General features: G+C 36.5%; 1 protein-coding gene across 3 annotated transcripts in view; it reads left to right on the top strand.

Moving 5' to 3' along the window:
* TCF12 (transcription factor 12) overlaps window positions 1–22,196 on the top strand; it is a 378,601-nt gene that overhangs the window by 355,493 nt on the left and 912 nt on the right. For all 3 annotated transcript variants that reach the window (XM_080807423.1, XM_080807424.1, XM_080807422.1), the window contains 5 exons: window positions 4,312–4,426; window positions 5,463–5,625; window positions 10,152–10,384; window positions 17,563–17,716; window positions 20,746–22,196. The exon at window positions 20,746–22,196 is cut by the window's right edge and continues 912 nt beyond it. In XM_080807423.1, the coding sequence (XP_080663549.1) occupies window positions 4,312–4,426; window positions 5,463–5,625; window positions 10,152–10,384; window positions 17,563–17,705 (654 nt within the window). In that variant the 3' untranslated portion in view covers window positions 17,706–17,716; window positions 20,746–22,196. The remainder of the gene's footprint in view (window positions 1–4,311; window positions 4,427–5,462; window positions 5,626–10,151; window positions 10,385–17,562; window positions 17,717–20,745) is intronic.

Genomic DNA, 22,196 nt, shown 5'->3' on the forward strand with positions numbered 1-22,196 from the left:
TTAATAGAAGCCAAAAACAAAAGACTGTATTTTGACTGTTACTTTCAACTGAACTTGACCAGCCTCAAAGTTTAGAATTAAATGAGGTTTCAACTACAGAAAGCTTTTAACATTATTTTAACTATCTAATACACATAAAAATTAAATTCTTAGAAAGATTACTGTGTCAAAGAAACTAAGAAATAAATAATTCCTGCTTTTTAAAATATAATTAGTATAGCCAGCCTGATAGAGTTTTAATATTTGCTCTTATTTTTTAATAGGATTAATATTTTCATTTACTTAATTTCATATTCCCTTTCAATATTTTTGATGATTTCTTCATATTTGCTGAATGCAAATATAAAACTTGAGACTTTTTTGTCAGATAGTCTTACTCTAGGATATGATTGGTATACTTTCAAATTTTAAAGTCAGGATTTTGGGAACTATTAAAATGTCAACAACCGACTTCAGTTTTGCTGCCACTTACTTAGTGTAAGAATAAACTCTTGGAATAAACTGGAAAAAATACCAAAAAGGACTAGAATTGTTCATTTTACTTGGGCATTATTAAGAGGTCTCAACAGTATAAAAGTTATTGTATGTCATATCTGTTTATGGCTGTGTAGATAGCTCATGATACCACTTTTATCTTTAACAGAAAGTACTCATTCCTCTAAGAGTGATTTCAGTTTCATACTAAGTTATATGAGAAGCTTTTTGTATTAATGGAAGCTTGATGGAAATCTTAAAAAGTTCCTTATTTATGATACAAAACTTATCCATACGGTCTTTTGATTTCTTTGTTATAAATAATAAGGAAATTTAATCCAACCATTTCTTTTAATTTTTTAAATTATTTGGGTTTTTGTTGTTTAAGCCATGGTTGGAGATGTCTGGTGTTTTTTTATGACAGCAGAATAAATAATGTTAAATTGTAGGATTTAAAGTTTCTTATATAATGATGTAAATATATGTTTTATCTGTTTTCTAAATCTTAAAGCAGTTAGAGAATAGAGAATAGTTGTAAGAGACATAAGATGAAGTTATTAAAGACTAAAAGGCAAATAAAGTAATATTTATTCAAAGTTAGCACTTTTGTCAAGTAGCAAATTTGAATTGTTTTAACCTTACATTTAGATAGTATTTAATTTTATAGTATAGGTGTATGCCATAGAAATTGCATGTCTAGGTTTCAGATGAATTGAAGGAGTTTATTTTTAACTGTATTTTACTTTTTCTAACCAATTTTTTCCTGAGTGGGCAGTTTAATTTTTTTTTTCATTAAAACTACATTATGGTGGTTTTTAAGAGATTTGATACCATTTTTTTTTAATTCAGAATTGTTCCAAATGGCAACTTTTTTAAGTTTGAAAACCATATAGGTTATATGTTTATGGCAGTATCATTAAAGAAGCACCATATTCTACCATTTCTAGCCTAAAACCCCTCTTTAGGTAAAACAAAATACATACAGAAAATAAAGATCCTTTAATCAGTCTGTAGATTAATACTGATTAATTTAAATAATTAGTATTCAGTGAACAGTACAAATGGAACAAATTATTAGAATAGAATTCAGAATCAGAGAGGAATTCATACTCCGTACTTTCCAGTCTGCTTCTTAATTCACAAGACCTCTTATTCATCAACTAATTAGATTTAGCATTTTTCTATTGTGGGTGCTAAGTCTATTGGCCAAATTAAATGAAAACAGGTCCCTTGTTGGGTGCTCCACAAAAGTAAGGCCATACACAGATTGTGAAGATTCAGAATGCAGGATGATGTCATTTAATGAGATGGGCCTTTTATTCTGAAATAGAGCTCTTCATAATAATTGAAATATAGAGCATAGCAGGCCTAGGGGTTTGCCTTCCCCTACTTCTCCCCCAGTAGCAGCAGCCTGTCAGCTGTATGCTAACGAGAGGAACAATTAAACATAGGGTCCTATCTGGCTGGCCCAGTCTCTGAGCTCAGACAAAGAACTGTTTATACACCTGTTGTGTCTGTGGACAGAGCTGTTTGAATGGGTAGCTGCAGATTAAAAGGAGGACATGGGAGCCAGTGTGAGCAAGGGTTAAATAGAACTTTAAGAACTGTGAAAGTCAAATTCTCCAGAAAATATATGAGGGCCATTTGCAAGGGGAATCAAGTTACAAAAAAAAAAAAAAAGTTCCTGCTAACTTCATTAACATGAAGAACTCCAGACTTCAAGCTTTTTGCTAGTCTGAGGCCATTTTTTTAAAGCTTTAATTTTTTTTTCTTTTTGGGAGCCAAAAAAATACTTAATTTATAATATTCCAAAGAGATGAAAATATTCATTGGTGTTTATATCCCAAAACAAATTGATCAACCATCGATTTTCCTTCAGGGAAAGGCAAAAGCCCTAAGATTTACTTAGATAATGATTCAGAAAATCAAAGAATTGTTTTTACTAATAAAATAAAAAGAACTAAGAATTCAGAAGATGCGTCATCACTTATTGGTTGGATGGAAATTCAGTCTGTGACTATTCAACAGTATTGTCTTACAGAGCTGTAAAATGAGTTGTACACATACAGTATAGAGTAAATGCACATATGTTTAAAAGTTTAAGTTTTAAGAGACTATTTTCTTTTAAGTTACTTGGTATGATAGCTCAGAATAGTAGGTGAGAACAAAATTTACCACATATTACCAAAGATCAGGGGAAGTTTTGTTTTAAGTTCACATTCTAAACACAAACACAGAAATCTTAGCTTTTACTTTGTCCTGCAATGATTTCCTCAGCCAGTCAAAATTGTTCTGGTGGTATTTATCTTTAGAATAGGCTTAGGCTCCTAAAGTCCCAAAGATTTTGCAGCTATATATTGTATTTATATTATATTTATTTTTATAAATGGGATTTTTAAACTGACCTTCTCCTTAGATCATTAAGTAGTTTATAGCAAGCAAAGAAAGCAGCTAATCCTCAGCAATGACTGATCCTCAAATAAATTTAGAAGTACATAGGGAATACATTAAGTGGATTTTTAAAAATTACATTAAAGGGCCACCTGGATGGATCAGTCAGTTAAGTGACTCTTGATTTTGGCTCAGATCATGATCTCAGTGTTGTGAGAGATGGAACACCACCTTGGGCTCCATGCTGGGCATGGAGCCTGCTTAAGATTCTCTCTCTCCCCTCCTACTCTCTTCTCCTATGCCACTCTCCCTCCTTGGAAAAATTTAAAAAGAAAAGCTACATGAAAGATAAGAGTAAGGACAGAGCGCAGACATTTCTTTAAAAGAGTGGTGGAAAAACCTGATGTTTTCTAATCTAGTCCAGTACCAAATGGCCTGTTGCCTAAAACTTTGCTTTGGTGCCTTTTGTTGGGTTCACAGGAAACCAAAGGATAAACTTGCACAGGGGTATTTATACCTCTTAGGGTAAAATCCATACAAAGTCATGAAAGATAAAAGCTAAATTAATTACTCAGGAGGGATCCAAAGCAAAAGAGTTTGCTGGGATTGAGGGATTTGTTGAAAAACAGTGATTCTTATATATATATAACTCCAAGCAATAAACCTCTTAATTAAAGGCTTAATCTTGTAGTTGACACATGTGCTACCGTTCTAATAAAAAGCTTCATTTGTAACCAGTTTTTCTAAAAATACAACTATAGCTAAAATACTTGGTGATACTTGCATGTCTTCTAATTTTAAGGTAATTGTGATTTATGCAATTAGCATAATTCATCTTTTTCCTTCTTTTTCTCTAAAACAATAAAAATATGTCATTTTTGTTGCCTGCCAATGCAGAACTTTTGTTTTAAGTTTATTTCATTTTGTATTGCTTTTGCAGCTCTTTTAAAATTTTTGAGGGAGGCAAAGGAAGAAGAAAAAACAAACTATGTACGTGTGTGTGAGAAAAGGGTATAGCAAAGTATAGATAAATACTGTTATTACTTGGAGTGTAGCAATATTTTGTTAAATGCAAATTCATACATATGGAATATGCATTTGGAATAGATTTGCAGATTGATTGATGTAGGATTATTAACAGATGCTATAATGTGTAGTGCTTTATGGCTTCTAGAGTGCTTTATCTCTGTTAGTTCATACACGTCACACAGCAACCTTCTGTGGAATATAAAATTTGAAAGTTGGAATTTTTTTTTATTTTGATTCAGAAGCAGTGGTACCATCAAGTCTTTTGAAATCCAAAAATCAGAAAAGTAGCATCCCAAAAAAGTTGTTAAATTCAGATGAATGATAGATTTCATTTTCTCTATTAAGCCCATTAAAAGAATTTAAACAATCATTGCCCCTAAGCGGTCTTGACTTTTTTTTTTCCTTTTTAAACTTTAGGTTGGAACTCATCGAGAAGACTCTGTCAATCTCAATGGCAATCATTCAGTCCTGTCTAGTACGGTCACTGCTTCAAGCACAGACTTGAACCACAAAACACAAGAAAATTATAGAGGTAACTGTATTGTTGGTCTCAGCAGTAATGCATACAGAGATATCATTTGGAACACTGTCATCTTTCTTACAAGCAGATTGACATCTGTGAACCAAAAGTCATCTTAGGTGGGGCAATTCCAAACAGTAGTACCACTGAATATAGAGGGTAGGTATTTAGTTCCAATTTTCCTATTTGGCTGGGCCAATTATAGATATTTATTGACAGATAGAACCACATGCAAACTGTTCAGTATTTACTGGTCATCTTACCTGCTCATGCTTCTTTTATGTCTCTTTCCTAATCACTTCCCTTCATGACTGAGCCCTTATGGTCCTTAGAGGCAGTAAAGAATTTTTCTGAGTATGTTGAGAGCTCCAAGTGATAATAGCTTTTATTTAGAAGATTATAATTTAATTGGAGAGACAAACAATAAACTGATAAAAACAAACTGATAAATGTTATAATAGAGCTTATAAGTACAAATATATTACTAATTTTAAGACCACCAAAGTAAAGTTTTCCCAGTTATATTTAACCGTGTGACCCATTTTATTGTGTTTATCTGGGAAAATGTTAAAGCTTATTTCCTTTATCTTAGCAGCATCTTAGAAGTCAGTTTCTAAACTGCATCAAGTTTCTCATATTTGTTCAGTTGTTAAATAGTGCCTTAAAGTAAGCATTAGAGTGACCATCAAGGTCAGACTTTTTCTTTTATTTATTTACTAATTATTTAGGATTTATTTATTTTGGGGAGAGGGAGGGGGAGAGAGAGAGAGAGAATGTCAAGCAGATTCCCTGCTGAGCATGGAGTCTGACGCTTAACCCACTGAGCCCCCCAGGCACCCCAGACTTCTTCTTTTAAATACAGATGCTTTAAAAGTAATTTTCTCCAAGGTTTGTGGATCTGTTCTTTCTACCTCTAAATAGTATATTATCCTACATCTTCAGACTTCCATAAGAGTCCCTTAACAAGTAAAAACATTCACCATCTAGAAGGCTTTTTACTGTCTTAGTTCTAATTCTGGACATTTATGTTTCTTTGCCTCTTTGTTAGGTGGCTTGCAAAGTCAGTCTGGAACTGTTGTTCCAGCAGAAATCAAGACTGAAAACAAAGAAAAAGATGAAAACCTTCATGAACCTCCTTCATCAGATGACATGAAATCAGATGATGAATCCTCCCAAAAAGATATCAAGGTTTCATCTAGAGGCAGAACAAGGTATTTGTTAGCATCCAGGTATTACATTTCACTCACTCGCCATGGGTGAAAATGCTTGGAAAATTGAAGGGTGTCATACATTTATTAAGTGTCATCTATGTTCTAGATACTGTGTTAGGACTTCATATTTGACCTCATTTAGTGCTCACAGTAGCCCTAAAAGAGGGGTCATAAAATGCTGACTCCAAAATTATGTATTCCATTATACTACAGTATTTTAGAGGCTACATATAAAAAAGAATGATAATCTCTCCCTTCAGTTAGAGCACAAAATAATTAAAACAAGTTAAATTTTACATTTGGAGACATTTAGATACAGTACACCAATAAATACTTGAATATATTATTTTAACGCTATGTTTATGGTAAAACTCTGTTGTATGATTTAAACCAGGGTTCAGCAAACTATGGCCCATGGGCCAAATCCAGCCCATGGTCTATTTTTATAAATAAAGTTTTATTGGAACACTGCCATACCCCATTCATTTGCATATGGTCTATGGCTGCTTTCCCAATGTGGTGGCAGATTTGGGTAGTTACAGCAGAGACCAGATGGCCCACAAAGCTGAAAATATTTACGATCTGGCCCTTTACAGAGGAAGTTTGCCAACTCCTGATTGAAACAATGATTTGAGAAGAATATGGAAAAGGAAGTACTCCAGGTGGACTGATGTTGTTGGGGAAGATTTTCTAGAAATCAGACTTGACTTTGGTTTTCACTATGGATATTGATACATAATACATTAGTTTCAAATGATTTTCAGGTTCTTCCCTCAGATTTTTCTTCTAATTCTACATTAAATTTAGATGGTTTGGTGTATTTCTGGCATATCCTGTTTTTTGGCATCAATACTATGTATATATCACACACAGATATTTAAAACATTGTTCTTTGTATTAAATTAGGGTACAAAGAAGACCACGATGAACATCGAAGATATAACTAAAAAAATTAAATTGAACATTAATCTAAAAATTAAGTTTTAAGGTTCTAATAAATAATAAATAAAGTCATTTTTTTAAAGATTTTATTTATTTATTTGACACAGAGAGAGAGGTCACAGTAGGCAGAGCAGCAGGCAGAGAGAGAGGGGGAAGCAGGCTCCCCGCCGAGCAGGGAGCCCGATGTGGGGCTCGATCCCAGGACCCTGAGATCATGACCCGAGCTGAAGGCAGAAGCTTAACCCACTGAGCCACCCAGGCGCCCCTGTCATTTTTTTTTTTTTTTAAGATTTTGTTTATTTATCTGAGAGCTGAGAGAGAGCAAAAGCGAGCACAATCTGGAGGGGGAGGGGGAGATAGGAAGGAGAAACACTCCCAGCTGAGCAGAGAGCCCAGGACCCTGGGATCATGACCTGAGGTGAAGGCAGATGCTTACCTATCTGAGCCACCCAGGTGTCCCTTAATATTGTCATTTTAGTATGCATTATACTCAGTTGTACAGGAGCATGAAGAAGTAAGATTAGGTCAGAGAATCCAGAGACTACTCCTTTGAGGCATTTTAATTCTTTAGTAGTTTTATTATTCAAATAGAACTTTAAGGGAAATAATTTGCATCTTTCCTTCTTATTCATCTTTTCATCTTAAAGGTCAGAGTTCAGCAAACTTTCCATGTAAAGGGTAGACAGTAGCTATTTTAGGTTTTGTAGGCCATTGGGTGGGTCTCTGTCACAACTACTCAACCCTGCCATTATGATAAAAGCAACCAAAGAAAATACATAAGCAACTGAGCATAGCTCTTTGAATAAAATTTTATGTAAGAAAACAGGAAGCCAGCCCATGGGCCATAGATTACTGAACCCTGTTATAGGTCATCAGTAAATGAGAAGGAAGTATAACAGTTTACTAGTAACAGCAATGCTTAGTAATTAATGATAATCAATAGATTAATATCATGGTCCTTGATTGAATTATGGCTTCATCACATACTTGCCAAGTGACCCTGGACAAGTTGTTAAAACTCTCTGAACTTCAGGGTTTTTTTCTCTAAAAGGAGAGTCATTATAGGATTCTTATGGAAATAAACTGAAAATGATGCATGTAAAGCCCTTTGCACACTTTTTTGCATGCAGTAAGGTACTATAGTTACTATTATGATGATTTTAGGAGTGTGGTATAGCCTTGTTTCCATAGAATACTTACCTGGGTCCTTGTCATTACACTGCCACTAATTAGCTGTGTAATGCTAGGATCGTCACTGATCTCTCTGGATCTGGCAGTAGTTCTCAGCCCTAATGCACAAAATCCTGAAATGCTTTAGAAAAACAGGTTGTCTTAGTCCCAACCCAAGCTCACTAAATCAGCATCTTTGGTAGTGGGACCTTTGAAGCCTGTATATTTCAGGTACCCCTGAAAATTCTGATGGGTGGCTACATTTGGAACCCTGTGGGCTAGATGATATGTAAAGTTTCCTTTGAATAAAAGAGCTAGTGGTTCTAATATAAAAGAATATTTTTATGTAATTTTTGACAATTGGCTAGAAAAAATCTATTATGTACTTAATCTTTATTACAGTACTCAAGTTTATTAGAGCTCCTTTGTACATATTATTTCAGGGTTCTGAGAGACTGCTCAGTCATTTATTTCTGAAAAATAAATAGAATTTTCTAAAAGTAATTCCAGATCATCTCCTTCAAATGTTTGGGCTTTTATCTGATTACTTAATCTGTTTTCACTACAGAAATTTGGAAAATATAGAAAAGAACACAAAAATCACAAGAAACTGATCTTTCAAGAATTAACTACTATTTACTCTTTAATGAATAGATATCCCATAAATATAAATTGGAATTAAACTGGTTATCAATTTTATAATATCAACTTTTTCATATAGCAGTGTATTTTTCATATTTTCATCTGTCCCTGGGTTTTCTCACGTTTTTTCCTTTGTTTTTAGCCAGCATTATTGAAGTTTAATTCACATATATATAATAAAATACACCAATTTTAAGGGTACAGTTTTTGTCCAAATGTGTATGGTCTTATAACCACCACAACATTACTAATAAGAATATTTCTACCACCCCAAAAAGTTGCCTTATGCCCCTTTGTAATCAGTACCCTTCTTCCGTCCCCTGGCAGCCATTCATCTGCTTTTCATTATTAGAGCTTTGTCTTTTCTAGAGGTTCATGTAAATCATACAGTATGTAGTCTTGTTTCTGGCATCTTTTACTTATTAGCACAATCTGCAGCCTAATTTTTAGAGACTACACAGTAGACAGTTGTCTGGATGTAGTGTGATTTATTTAATCTATGTCCTATTATTGGATTCCCATTTAGTTGCTAGAGTAAATAATTCCATTATCAACTTTTTTACATAAATTCCTATGTACATCTCTAATTATGTCCTTAGAGTGAATTTCTTAAGTTAGAATTGCTGATCAAGATATAAAGAACATTTTAAGGCTTTGGGTTCATTTTGCCAATTTGTCCTTCAAAAAATTGTTCCATATGATTCATGGTTTTGTTTTTTGGGTTTTTTTTTAAGATTTTGTCTATTTATTAGAGAGTGAGAGCGTGCACATGACAGAGAGGGAGCACAAGAGGGAGCGGGAGACACAGACTCCCCGCTGAGCAGGGAGCCCAACACAGGGATTGATCCCAGTACCTCAAGACTATGTCTCAACCCTGCCCTATGACTGAGCCAAGGGCAGATGCCCGGCAGACTGAGCCACCCAGGCACCCCATGTCTCATGTTTTAGAATCATCGCCACTGATGATATTTCTCTCTTAAACAAAAAGTAGTCATTTTCTGAGATACTTCTCTTATTCTGTGTCTTAAGCTTTTCTTCTTCCTCATCAGGTGAGGAAAAAAAAAAAAGCATGTGAGAGAGATGATTTGGAATATATTTAGGAGCACAGGTTGGGCAAATTATAGTACATTAGTGTACTAGGACAGTGCTTCTCAAACCTTAATGTACATATGAACCAGCCAGGGATCTTGTTAAAACGTAGCTTTCAATTCAGTAGGCTTACAGTAGAACTTATAGAATCTGTGTTTTTAACAAGTCCCAGTAATGCTGATGCTGATCACATTCTGAGTAGCAAGGCCCTAGAATGTTTTTTAGTCATTCAAATTATGTTTATAAAGACTTACACTAGTATGGAGAAGTGTTTATGCTAAATATGCAATGGAAAATGCATTTAAAAATGTATGTTGTGGGGTGCCAGGGTGGCTCAGTTGGTTGAGCCTCTGAATTTTAATTTCAGCTCAGGTGGCGATCTCAGGGTTTTGAGATCGAGCCCTGCATCAGGCTCCACATTCAGCATGGAGTCTGCTTGGGATTCTCTCTCTCCTCCTCTCTGCCCCTCTCCCCACTTATACAATGTGTTTACTCTATAAGTATGTAAATAAATAAATAAAATTTTTTGAAAATGTATGTGATATAATTTCAACTATATATATATATATATATACACACACACACACATACATTGTTAAGTGTAACTATGTCTACTATTTGGTAAAATTTATAGGTAATTTTCATAGGGATCTAATAGACATTGTTGTTACTTCATTTTCTAGCAGTACTAATGAAGATGAGGATTTGAACCCAGAACAGAAGATAGAAAGGGAGAAAGAAAGGCGGATGGCTAACAATGCCAGAGAACGCTTACGTGTGCGGGATATTAATGAGGCATTCAAAGAGCTTGGTCGAATGTGTCAGCTCCATTTAAAGAGTGAAAAACCCCAGACAAAACTCCTTATTCTTCATCAGGCCGTGGCAGTCATCCTTAGTCTAGAACAGCAAGTCAGAGGTAAGTAGGTTCAGCAAAGATAAATAACTGTTCTGCCTTAGGTGGGCAGACTTTTCTTTTTTCACTTGCTCTTCTGCTTGGGAAGTTGTTTGTTAAGTTCAGCTCGTACTTCTGCCACTGCATCATCTGGATCAAGTTTTCTCTGTGGTTTTCTCACCTCTGCCTCCTAGTATTTGTCCGTATCTGTAGGCTTGGTGCTTCCCACAAACCAGCACAACCCTTTGAAGTGTTGCAGAGAATAACCAGCCTCTGCCTTCTGCTCAGCATTAGTGCTTTATGCCCTTCTTGTTCCTGTTCATGTTAAGTCTGATCTCCCACACTGTTGAATTTACCTGCCCAGTCCTGTTTTCCTCCCTGCTTCTTCCTGTCTTCCCCATTCTCTGTACTGAATTTCTCTCCTACTTTACCCAGGGCTATCTATTAAAATGGCCCTGCTGATTAATAGGATGCCTGATCATGGCCCCTCCCGGCTTTACTTCATATAGATGTTCTTCATACCCAGGTTAATATGGTCTCGGGGCTTATTTTGTTGATTCCTGATCAGGAATGCTATGAACTTCTTGGCCTAATGGCACTGACATGCTTGTGTGTTTCTCAGGGCAAAAGTATGGTTTATTACAGGCTTATCCACTGCTGACTCAGTCAAGTGCCCCAACTGTTTTATCTTTTGAGGAGTTTGATGGAGTCTTGAAGAAGCTTTGAAACTTCATTTTTTAAGCAACTATTTATTGCATACCTCCTATCTAAATCACTTCTATGCTGGACCCTATCTTACCAATTAATATAAGCTTCCTGCCCCTGAAACTTTTTACTATTGAGTTTATTTTTTTCATATTCCTCTTGTTTTCTCATTCAGAGTTATGAATGTTTTATCCTAAGTCTTAAGAATTATAGATGTGTCCTTGGGTTCCAAACCCTACCTCTAGCTTCTCTTCATTAAGAACAACTCTTTCTTATTTAATGAATGTTTATATGGGATTTTATTTAAAGAAAGTTGGAAAAGAAAAAAGAATATGAATAGAGCAGACGCTTAACAACTGTAACCATGGACCCCCAGCATTGGTCACAGAAGGAATACACTAAGGAAACCAGAGTTTGGAGAACTTGAATACACTTTCAGAAAAGCTTAACCGTAGTAATTAATTGATCCATCTACTTCTCTCCAGTATATTTAATAAGAATGATGAATAGATTATTTCATGCATAACCAGTATACCATTAAACTCAGATACTTGCTCCTATCAAGGCCCTTGGACTATCTGTAAAGGGTGAATTTTAATGAAACCTGATTTTCAAGAATGTATAGACTCCCTTGGGATGCTCACAAAGACAGTCTGATTGTTGCCCACTCATCTATGGTAGGATCAGTGACTCCTTGAGCCTTCAGTATTTGCTCTCACTTTATCAGAGTTTTGTTTTGTTTTTTTTTTCATTGTGTCTGACACCTTTTTTCTCACTCTGAAGGCAGTGAGGCACCTGTGTTTTGCGGTCCCTGTACATTCCTCCTTCTGCTCTGCAGATCCAAGATATTTTCTACCCTGACTCTACCCAGCTATTTGCTGTAAAGACAGTTGTCAGCACCTGGTCTGTTTGGACAGCAGCAGTGCCAGAGCTTATCCCTGTACAGCTTTCCTTCCCGCTATTTATTAGAGCTAGAATACAGAGTCCTTTATTTTTAAAAATACCTCATTTAAGATCAGACTCTTAGATCTGAGTCATCAAAATGAGAAATACCTCTGTGTTTGAAAAAAGTTGTAAACTCCACCATGCCTGGGTGGATTTTACTCATTCACTTGTAAGATTTGACTTTGTAGTGGTTCCCTGTAGGTAGCTAGGACAGAAGAGCTGAGTCTGAGAGAAGATGTAACACATAAGCTCATCCAACGGCCTGATAACTTTCTGGTAACCATTAATGGGTACTGACTTTTTTGTGCAGTTCTGGAAAGCTCTATATAAGGAGCCATTGACTGATTAGAGTTTGAACAAAATTTAAAATACACTGACTATAACTTAAGTTAGGGGCTGCTTTCATATTCATAAAAGCCTACCTTCCTCCCAACCTCAGACTCTGGGCTTCAAAGCCCAGAGCTTTTATTTTATGTCTTTTATGTAAAAGCCTTGGGATTCATTCAAGATCCTTCTTGAGAGGCACTCTGATGGCTATCTGTCAAAATGGATTTAGAACCCTTCATGCAGCCCCCATACCTCTGCCTTGCTATGGGAGCACCTTTAGAGTTTAATATGGCCAATGTCTTCTCTGGGCTTTATCTCTAGCAGTTTTGAGTTATTTGAGTAACCTGTTTACTTCTGAGAGCCTCTTCATCCCTACAAGGGTTCTACTCAGCAGTCCCTGGGCCCAACAGTTTCTATAAAGAGGTACATTTTGTTTACATGACTACTTTGGGCATTCTCTGCACTCTTTTTCCTTACCTGGTTTGGCATAGTACTTCAGGACTGTATCTGGCTGTCCACAACCTGTTATCCCTGGACAAGTGACTATATCAGGAGGGCAACCAGCAGTGTATTCTAGAGAAGAGCAGGAGGAGTGGCTTCCCTTCTGAGCCTCAGATTTTGTCAGAGCACTTTTTGTGTCTTGGTGCTTCACATACCAAATTCTACTTGGTCGCTGCCATTGCCAGTTTAAGCCTTTCCATTATGACAACTATAAAATCAACATTAGTTTTACTAATTCTCAGTAGATTTTACATATTACTTTCAACTTTCTAGTCTTATCTTTACTAACGAATAGATTAGTGGTTAGACATTTCCTCCTCAAACTTTCACAGGTCCGCTCAGTCAGCTGACTTCCCTTCCAGTAATAATTTAAGGACAGTAGAACTATTAGGATTTTAGTTTCCTGGTGTCTTAGTAAGTTTGAAGATGAATGAGCTAAGACAACGGTTCCCAAATCTGGCTAGTGCCAGAATTGCCTGAGGCTTTTCCTTTTCCCAAATTTCCAGACCCTACTACCCTCAGGAGATTTTAATTTAGTTGCAGTGATATGGTAATACATGGTAGTCTTAGCATATTCATTGATAATACTCCTTACTAAATCTTCACTAAAATGAATAAAAATAGTATTAATCCACAAAGATGGAAAAAGATTATAGCATTCAAATCAGAGAGCATAATATGTGTGTAAGATGGAAAGTAGACGGAGTAGTGGTAATTGACTTATTTAGACAGAAGAAATTAAAGTGGAACAGGAGGAATACCACAAAAAGCAGGTTATTCTGTCCCACAAAACTCCTAGCCCCTGAAAGGCTCTCTTCTTTGAAGGTGCTAATATTGGAGAAGGTTATTACCTGAAAACAGGAAGATTAAGCAAAGGTCTGTCTAGTATGAAAAAGTGGGATCCCTCAGAGTCAAAATATCATCAGAATTCTAGACCAATAATGCTGGATTCCAGGAGATAGTAGGACAGTGCATTCAAAATTCTGAGGAAAAAAATCATTTTTAATCTAGAATTCTGTATCTACCCAAACCATTAATCAAAGGGTGAAGATAGAATAAAGATATTTTGCATATGCAAAGACTTTAAAATTTTACCTCCTATGTACATGTTCTCAGAAGGTTTCTGGAATATATGCTTTAGCCAAGTAAGGACATAATCAATAAATATAAAGGCATGTGATCCGAGAAACAAAGAATCTAACACAGAGAGCATCAAAAGGAGATCTCATGACAAGATCTAGTAGGCCTAGAAAATCAGTGTGCCTATACATTGAAAATAGGAGATGGTGGGGCACCTGGGATGGCTCAGTAGGTTAAGCGTATGACTTCAGCTTATGTCGTGATCTCAGCATCCTGGGATCAAGCCACACATCAAGCTCCCCGTTGAATGGGGAGTCTGCTTCTCCCTCTACCCCTCCCCCTGCTCGTGCTCGCTCTGTCTCTCTCTAAAATAAATAAAATCTTAAAAAAAAAAAAAAATTAGATGTTGGTTAGCTGCAGAAGAAAGAAAGGGATTTTTCCCATATTTCTTTCCAGGGCAAGAAAATGGAATTAATAGATGAAATGTTGGTATGTTTGAGGTTTTAAGGAAAAAAAAAAAATGTTGATAGGCATTTATTAGCTCTCTTGGAGCATGGGTCAGGGGGACAAAATTAGCATTACTAGCAAATGAGTAGCAAAGCAACTGTTAACTGCAGGAAAAACAAGCAGTCATACAAGTAAGGAAACAATATAAAAATTCTTGACTTGCAAGTATGTCCACATAGTTATTATAATGAATATTTATGTGGTCATAATAATGTAAGAAGTGACTATGCAGTTAGCCAAAATTTGAGCTTTAGGTACATTGAGAAGATGGTATTTTAAGAGAGCTGAGTCCTCAATTACATACCAGAAGTCAATAATAGAATTACTGTAATTGAAATGTGAGAAAGACAGTCACTTCTCATGCCCTGCAGGTAATGTCTGCTCACCTGTACATCAAGGCTTCTGGCTACTTAATACATTTCCCATGGGCTGAACCCACACACCAGAGGGTATTAAAAGACAACACTAGCATTTGCCTTTTTTGGATCAAACCTCACTTAACATTTTCTAGTGCTTATTCTCTTGATTCTTACAGCCCTGGATGTTCTTTTTCTGACTGACCATAGAAATCTTGCGAGATACTGCCCAACTTGAGTTTTTGGTTCTGGTCTTCTCTAGCTATTCTGATCATCCTTGTGTGACACAAGGTCATAGTTAGCTAAGAGCAGTGTTTTTTTATGAGATGAATGTGAACCTGTTTCTGCTGGAAAACTTTCAAATCTCAACTTTCTCCTTTTTGGATTTAACATGTTAATTTATGCCCTTTTCAGTCTCTCCAGTCATTATAGAAGACTGCTCTCTGCACAGCAAAGGGACATGACACCTAATAAAAGACAGAACTCTAGTTATTAGTTAGAAGTGCACATTTACTTGTTAAGAAAACAATTCCTGGTATTTTTACATAATGATGAACATGCCTTTTTTTCTTACTACTTATCCTAATAAATAAGTGTGTACCTTTCTTTCTTCATTGATCTTCTTAATAGTTGAAGCTACTTTATGTCTTTTCCCAAATAGAGGGGCTGAGAAAATAAGAACTCTAAAATGAAATTTTATCATTGTGCATGAGTAACTGTCAATAGAATCAGCTGAGTTTACCATAATAAAGTCTTTTGTCTACTTTTTTGAAACTTAGAAGTGACTATAAATATGTATTATAAATGCATGTTCAAATACATTTTACTTGGCTTACAGGAAATACATTAAAAAGGAAGAGTCCTGCTACGTTGCATTCAGCTGGCCATTTCAAGAAAATCTAACAAAATTCACATCTTCTGCAAAATATGGTTTTCATTATAGACTAAATTTTTTTCAGATTTTTTTTCTTTATAGATTTTAAGTAGTCTCCACACCCAGCATGGGGCTTGAACTTATGACACTAAGATCAAGAGTCCTATGCTCTACCACCTGAACCAGCCAGGTGCCCCAAGATGTATTTTTAAGTAATCTCCACACCCAATGTGTGGCTCAAACCACAAGCCCGAGCTCAAGAGTCCCATGCTCCTTTGACTGAGCCAGCCAGGCACCCCTTCATTACAGACTAATTTTAAGTGATCCTTTTATATTACATTCATTAGGACATTTTTAATCAGTTCACAAAAATATGTGTAACAACTTTCACTTTATGATATTATCAGAAACAAAAAACTAACCACAAGCTGTCATGGGTTGGATATCTTGTACATAGAACTTATTTAATGGGGCACCTGGGTGGCTCAGATCGTTGGGCATCTGCCTTTGGCTCAGGTCATGCTCTCCAGGTCCTGGGATCAAGCCCTTCATTGGGGTACTGGCTCAGCGGGGAGTCTGCTTCTCCCTCTCCCTCTGCCTCTCCCCCTGCTCATGCTCTCTCTATGTGTCTTTCTGTCTCAGATGAATAAATAAAATCTTTAAAAATAAATAAATACTCATTTAAGGAAAAGATATCATGAAAAATAATTCCCAAGTGGATTTTGATCCAGTGGGTCTCCAATCCAATGGTTTTCTTTCCCTTTATTTCACATAGTAAGACCCTCTACTCTTGAAAATGCCCACTTCAAAAATTCCATCTAGTTGTCTCTGCTTTTTTTTTTTTAAGATTTTATTCACTTATTTATTTGACAGAAACACAGCGAGAGAGGAAACACAGCAGGGGGAGTGGGAGAAGCAGGCCTCCTGCCAAGCAGGGAGCCCAATGTGGGGCTCAGTCCCAGGACCCTGGGATCATGACCTGAGCCGAAGGCAGACACTTAATGACTGAGCCACCCAGGCGCCTCATGTCTCTGCTATCTTATATACAAAGCAGTAGAGAAGGTTTTTATCACCCTTTTAATCCCACCTCTAGCAGTAGAAAGAAACATTCAATCATCTCATTCTACATATAAAAGTAGAAAAGCAAGATAATGTGCCAGCTACCTCTCTCCCTTAAGGAGTTGGCACATTTTAATAGAGGAATGGCTGAGGGTATCTATTTTATCATTTTCTAAGCTGATAAAATTCTAGATAAAGCACAGATGTCTCTCTCCAGGTACATAAGAGAATGTCACATTCATATCAATCCAATGTACCGTATCTTAGCAGGACACTGAGGAGATTTGGTAGGCTTACACTGACACTTGCCAGAATGTTTTGAGTAAAGCAGTAAAAGAACTGCCTTTACCTTTGGATGTTGATGTAGATCAAACCAAACCCAGAAAACTAAATCAGAAGCAGAATAAGAAGAAGACACCAAATACTCACTAGAGGCTTATTTAATCTGAAGATTTATGTGAGCACATCATTGTTGCCTCTGTGTGATGTTACTCATTGTGGGAATGAAATTGCAGAGAGTGGTAATCCCCTTAGAAAGAAAATATAAGGGATGCCTGGGTGGCTCAGTCAGTTGAGCGGCTGCCTTCAGCTCCGGTCATGATGTCAGGTCCTGGGATCGAGCCCTGCGTCGGGCTCCTTGCTGAGCAGAGAGCCTGCTTCTCCCTCTCCCTCTGCCTGATGCTCTGCCTACTTGTACTCTGTATCTCTGTGTCAAATAAATAAAACCTTAAAAAAAAAAAAGAAAGAAAGAAAAGATAAGAGCAGTTTGTTCAATTTAAGACCTAAGAGTCCCTAATTCACTACTTACCACTGTAACAATAAAAATTATTATTTTTTCCCTGTTTCAGAGAGGAACCTTAACCCCAAAGCAGCCTGCCTTAAGAGAAGGGAAGAAGAAAAAGTTTCTGCCGTATCGGCAGAGCCGCCAACCACACTGCCAGGAACCCATCCTGGGCTTAGTGAAACTACCAACCCTATGGGTCATATGTAAACATCAGCCAGGTAAGTCTGGGTATGAAAAGGAAGTGCAAGGAAATTACCTGATTCATCTTAAACTAAGTTAGAACCTTTGGACAGAATTCTTTGGTAGCAGTGGTCATGCTAAAGGTCACATGTAATTTGAAATCCCAACAGTTCACTTTTCTGTTGTATAACCATACTTAGAGAGCCAATACCCTTTAATATCAAATTACTATTCAAAGTGTGATAGTATCCTGTAATTTACAAAGAATTTTGGGTTCTTCTGCTCTGGATCATCATGTGTATGCTCTCACAAGGTTACTACTCTGATCCAAGAAGAAAATAGTATAGTGACTAATCTGTCAATTAAGTTTGTTACCACTCATAGTTCCTCTGCTCAGAAATACTCATCTGTATCATGAGCCAGTTTTCTCTTAACCATCTACTTCTTCCTGTCATGAAATCTTTATACACTTACTAGTTGCCTCCATTTGGATCAACAATGCAAGTTTGTAATATGCATCTTCTTTCATAAGTATCTCACTTACACCTTCTGGAATCTACTAATGAATATAAAGGTATTACATCTGATAGAACCACAGTGTCCTCTTTGGAACTTTACGTGTTGAAAAACTGTTCTTTCTCTCTTTTCCTTCATGGATTAAACACAATTCACTTCCTTATGTTTTTTGTTTAACAGTTTGACGAGGGTAATATGAGGTTGTTGCCCAAGTAGTTAATGTGAATCATCCTTTTTCTTAAATATTTACGTTTACATGATCTATAACAACCTAAGTTACAGTTATTATTTAGGTGTCAGAAGTTAATATAGAATGTAATTAAGTATTTTAACTAGCAGCATGGGTTAGGGATACCTCTGGGAACTTCATTTTTATAATCTGCCTGCACCAGTGTGTAGTTATTTTTCCAATTTCATCAGGACATTAAAAGCAGTAAATAAAGGTGAATGGATGGAAGGTGCGGAGCACAAAAAAAATGTCAAGTGCAATTTCATTTAGTCGTCTTTGTAGCTATCTCATTCTGAGCTGAAAGTCTGGAATTTGATAGAATATTTTGTAAAACACAAACATAACTCACCTTTTCCTGAAGAATTTGGTTCCTACCACCTCTGTATATATCCTTCCTAAGATCAAACTAGACCAAAACTGAAGAGTTTATTTGGGACAAAAGGAAGAAGGGTTAATGTGATTATTTAAGTGTCAGTTATACTTGTAGCACTAGAACACTGGAGAAAACTAACCCACCTCCAACTCCCCCACAAAACAGTACCCAGCAACCTAAAAGATTATGCATGTCAAAGAGACCAGATGAGAGCTAGTTAACTTACAGATTATTTATTTATTTATTTATTTATTTAACAGAGAGAGACACAGCGCGAGAGGGAACACAAGGTGGGGGGGTGGTGTGAGGTGAGAGAGGGAGAAGCAGGCTGCCCACTGAGCAGGGAGCCTGACACAGGGCTTGATCCCAGGACGCTGGAATCATGACCCAAGCCGAACAGACGATTAATGACTGAGCCACCCAGACACCCCTACAGATCCTTTAATACTCAAGCCACTGTTTCATATTTTGTGGACAATATAGACTATTATGAAAAGATAGATATTTTTGTTCAAAAATAGACTTTAATGTTTTAAAATAAAAACATGCCATTATTTTTCAATATTTCTAAATTGGCATCTCATTTTAAAGAAGAGTGGTGAGAGGTAACTTGTTATGCTCAGGTCCCAGGTAGCCACCAGGCTATGATAAGAGCACTTGACGTTGAGTTGTCACTTTTATCACAGAACCTGTGTCTCTCTCTAGTCGTACCTATTTCCTCTTACTCTCTCTTCCTGGTCTCACTCCCCACCTCACATCTCTCTCCTTCCCATGTTTATTTCCAGTTCTTTTACTGTTTTTATACCTAATACTGCTTTCATGTCTCTACCCTTGAGAATGAGGAAATTCCCCCACTTAATTTAAAATTAAACCTAGGCATTCTCACCTATCAAAAAGAGATGAAGATTCCTTAAAAAAAAAAAAAAAAAAGTTTCGGGGCTATAAGAAATGTAGCAAATTTACTTGGTTCCATAAAATTTTATAGGTTTGTGTTTATCACCTTGACATATGTTTTAATGGTTGCTAATTTCATAAAGGTGGTTGTCTGGTTTCACCTTATAACCTTCAGTTCTTTATAGAACCGAATAACAAATTAAAAACCAGCAAAAGACTGGGCAGCAGGAAAATGACTTCTAGAACCAAAATGGCTGATAAATGACCACAGAATGACTGGCACAGAATTTGCCACCACATGATACAAGGCCAGGTAGCTTTGACTATCTCAGTTACCCATTTCTAAGAGCATAACTCTATTATAAAACTATACTGTGGTTATTATTTAATAAAGAAGTAAAAGGTATGATTCTTTGTAAAATTACTTTCACCAGAAGTGGCCAAAATGGAAAATTACAGTGTTTACTGCTATGTATATTGAGACTATAAGTGTATGAAATTTGTATTAATACCAGTAAATTTTAATCAATCATTCATTCATTGAACAAACATTTATTAAGGACCTTCTGTGGACCAGGAGCAGGGACCACTGTGAAAACAAATACCAGATGGTCCTGCCTTCAGAAACCTTCAGTTTAGAGAAGACATAACCTATTAAGACAATGTGGTAGACTAGATGTATCAGTAAGTGTATGCTTTCCCATTGTCTCTCCACTGAAAAATGGATAAATGGAACCTCCGAGCTCAGGTATTGGCAACTTGAATGTTGCCAAAATAGAAGTTTGCATAATTGCCACAGCTGTTGTATAATCCTATATCTTGTGATTGCTGTAATCACATTATCTCCTTTAAAAATCTTACCATACCATTTCAATTACACCTTTAAAAAAATTTTAAAGCTCTTTTATAAGTCATTTAGCAGACTGCTAATTTAGTATAAACCTGGGTTTAAATGAGGAATGTCAGTATCAGCTTGTTTTTTTCTGGGGAGGTATTTATTTTTAATGATGATGTCCTAATGGTTCTGTTCTTTCCCTTGACTTTCCCCGCCCCAGTTCCAGAGTTATCAGTAGGCTAGATAGAAGGTGACCTCTCCTCATAAGGACTTGGACAACTCAGATTATCTGAAGACACAAACCTGTTAGGAGGGAGAAGAAAAAACAAAACACTTGAAGCAAGAAACTCAAATGTAATCCTACGATCAAAGCAACTGGTCAACACTTCCATCAGAAGTGAAGATAGGAAGCTCATCAGATAGAACGTCAGCCCATGAAACGTTTGCAGCATATCACTTTGTTGCAAACAGTGTGTCGCTTCTGCACAATCAGAGACTGTCTCGATCTCTCCACTCATCGTGGAAGTTGCCTTGTGCCTAAACTGAATTGACAAATGCATTGTAACTACAAATTTTATTTATTGTTATGGAACTGTAAGGTCTACATATAAAGGGAAAAAGTTAATGTGGAAAGCTGATCTAAACTCAGCTGATGCCAGCATTCGTAAAAGCTGTTCACGTGCAGAACAAAGCAGTGACAACCATTGGCCCTTAGCATTCCCAGCATACCTATTAGTGTCTTAAAAAGGAAGGGAAAAGTCTTTTGTTTGCCCTCTCCTATCCTTTTGCCATATGAATAGTGTTTTCCATGAAATAGGAAAATATTACTTGGTATAGCATTTCTCTTGCTCTCGTTTTTCATTCACTTTTATTTTCTCTTTGTGGGTGTTTTATTTGGTCTCTGAATCTGAATAGTTTATGGTCACAATCCAGAATCCTCATGTAGCCCTATGTGCTTTGCATATTTACCTTACAAAAATAAACAGAGACCATCTGTGACCATAGCCTAGCTAAGATTTTTAAGGGGGAAATTTTGTCCCCTAGACTTTCCCCGAAATAAACATTGCTTTATTTCTAATAATAACCAAGACTTTTCAAGCTTCTAGATTTCATAGTAAAGCTTGTTATAGCAGGAGTGTAAATTACAAGGGAAGAATCTACTTCTTAGAAATTGCTTTGTTTTCCAAGCAGTAAGTACTACATATAGTACTTGTAAAGTGTTAGCTGTAAAATAAGCACAAAATGGATTTAAAATACAAAAGAAGATTTTCAGGCTGTGATTATGGTGACCGTAACAAAACCCAGTAGTCACCAAGGCAGGTAGTGTGATAAATGAACACACCACTCTGAGGCTAATTACCTAATGGAATACAAGAGCAACGGTCACCGTGTTTCCTTATCCTTGCCTTTATTTCTCTGTCACTTGGATGGCTGGTCAATGGGGAGGAATTCAGTGGGTGATTGAATCAACCGCAAACCATCTGCCCCTGTCCCAAGAAGATGAGCCAGATTAGCCGTAAACCAGTGCTTGTCAGTCCATCTTAGCACAGTACATTAAGGCACCCCTCTGTTTCTAATCCTTCAGAGTTGTTTTTTAAGATATCCTAATCACTTTGAACTTCCATGAAATCTGTCTTCCACCACAACAGCCCTGGGAGAGAAAAACATGCT

Source organism: Martes martes (genome assembly GCF_963455335.1).
Source record: "Martes martes genome assembly, chromosome: 7".
In the NCBI taxonomy this organism is placed as follows: domain Eukaryota; kingdom Metazoa; phylum Chordata; class Mammalia; order Carnivora; family Mustelidae; genus Martes; species Martes martes.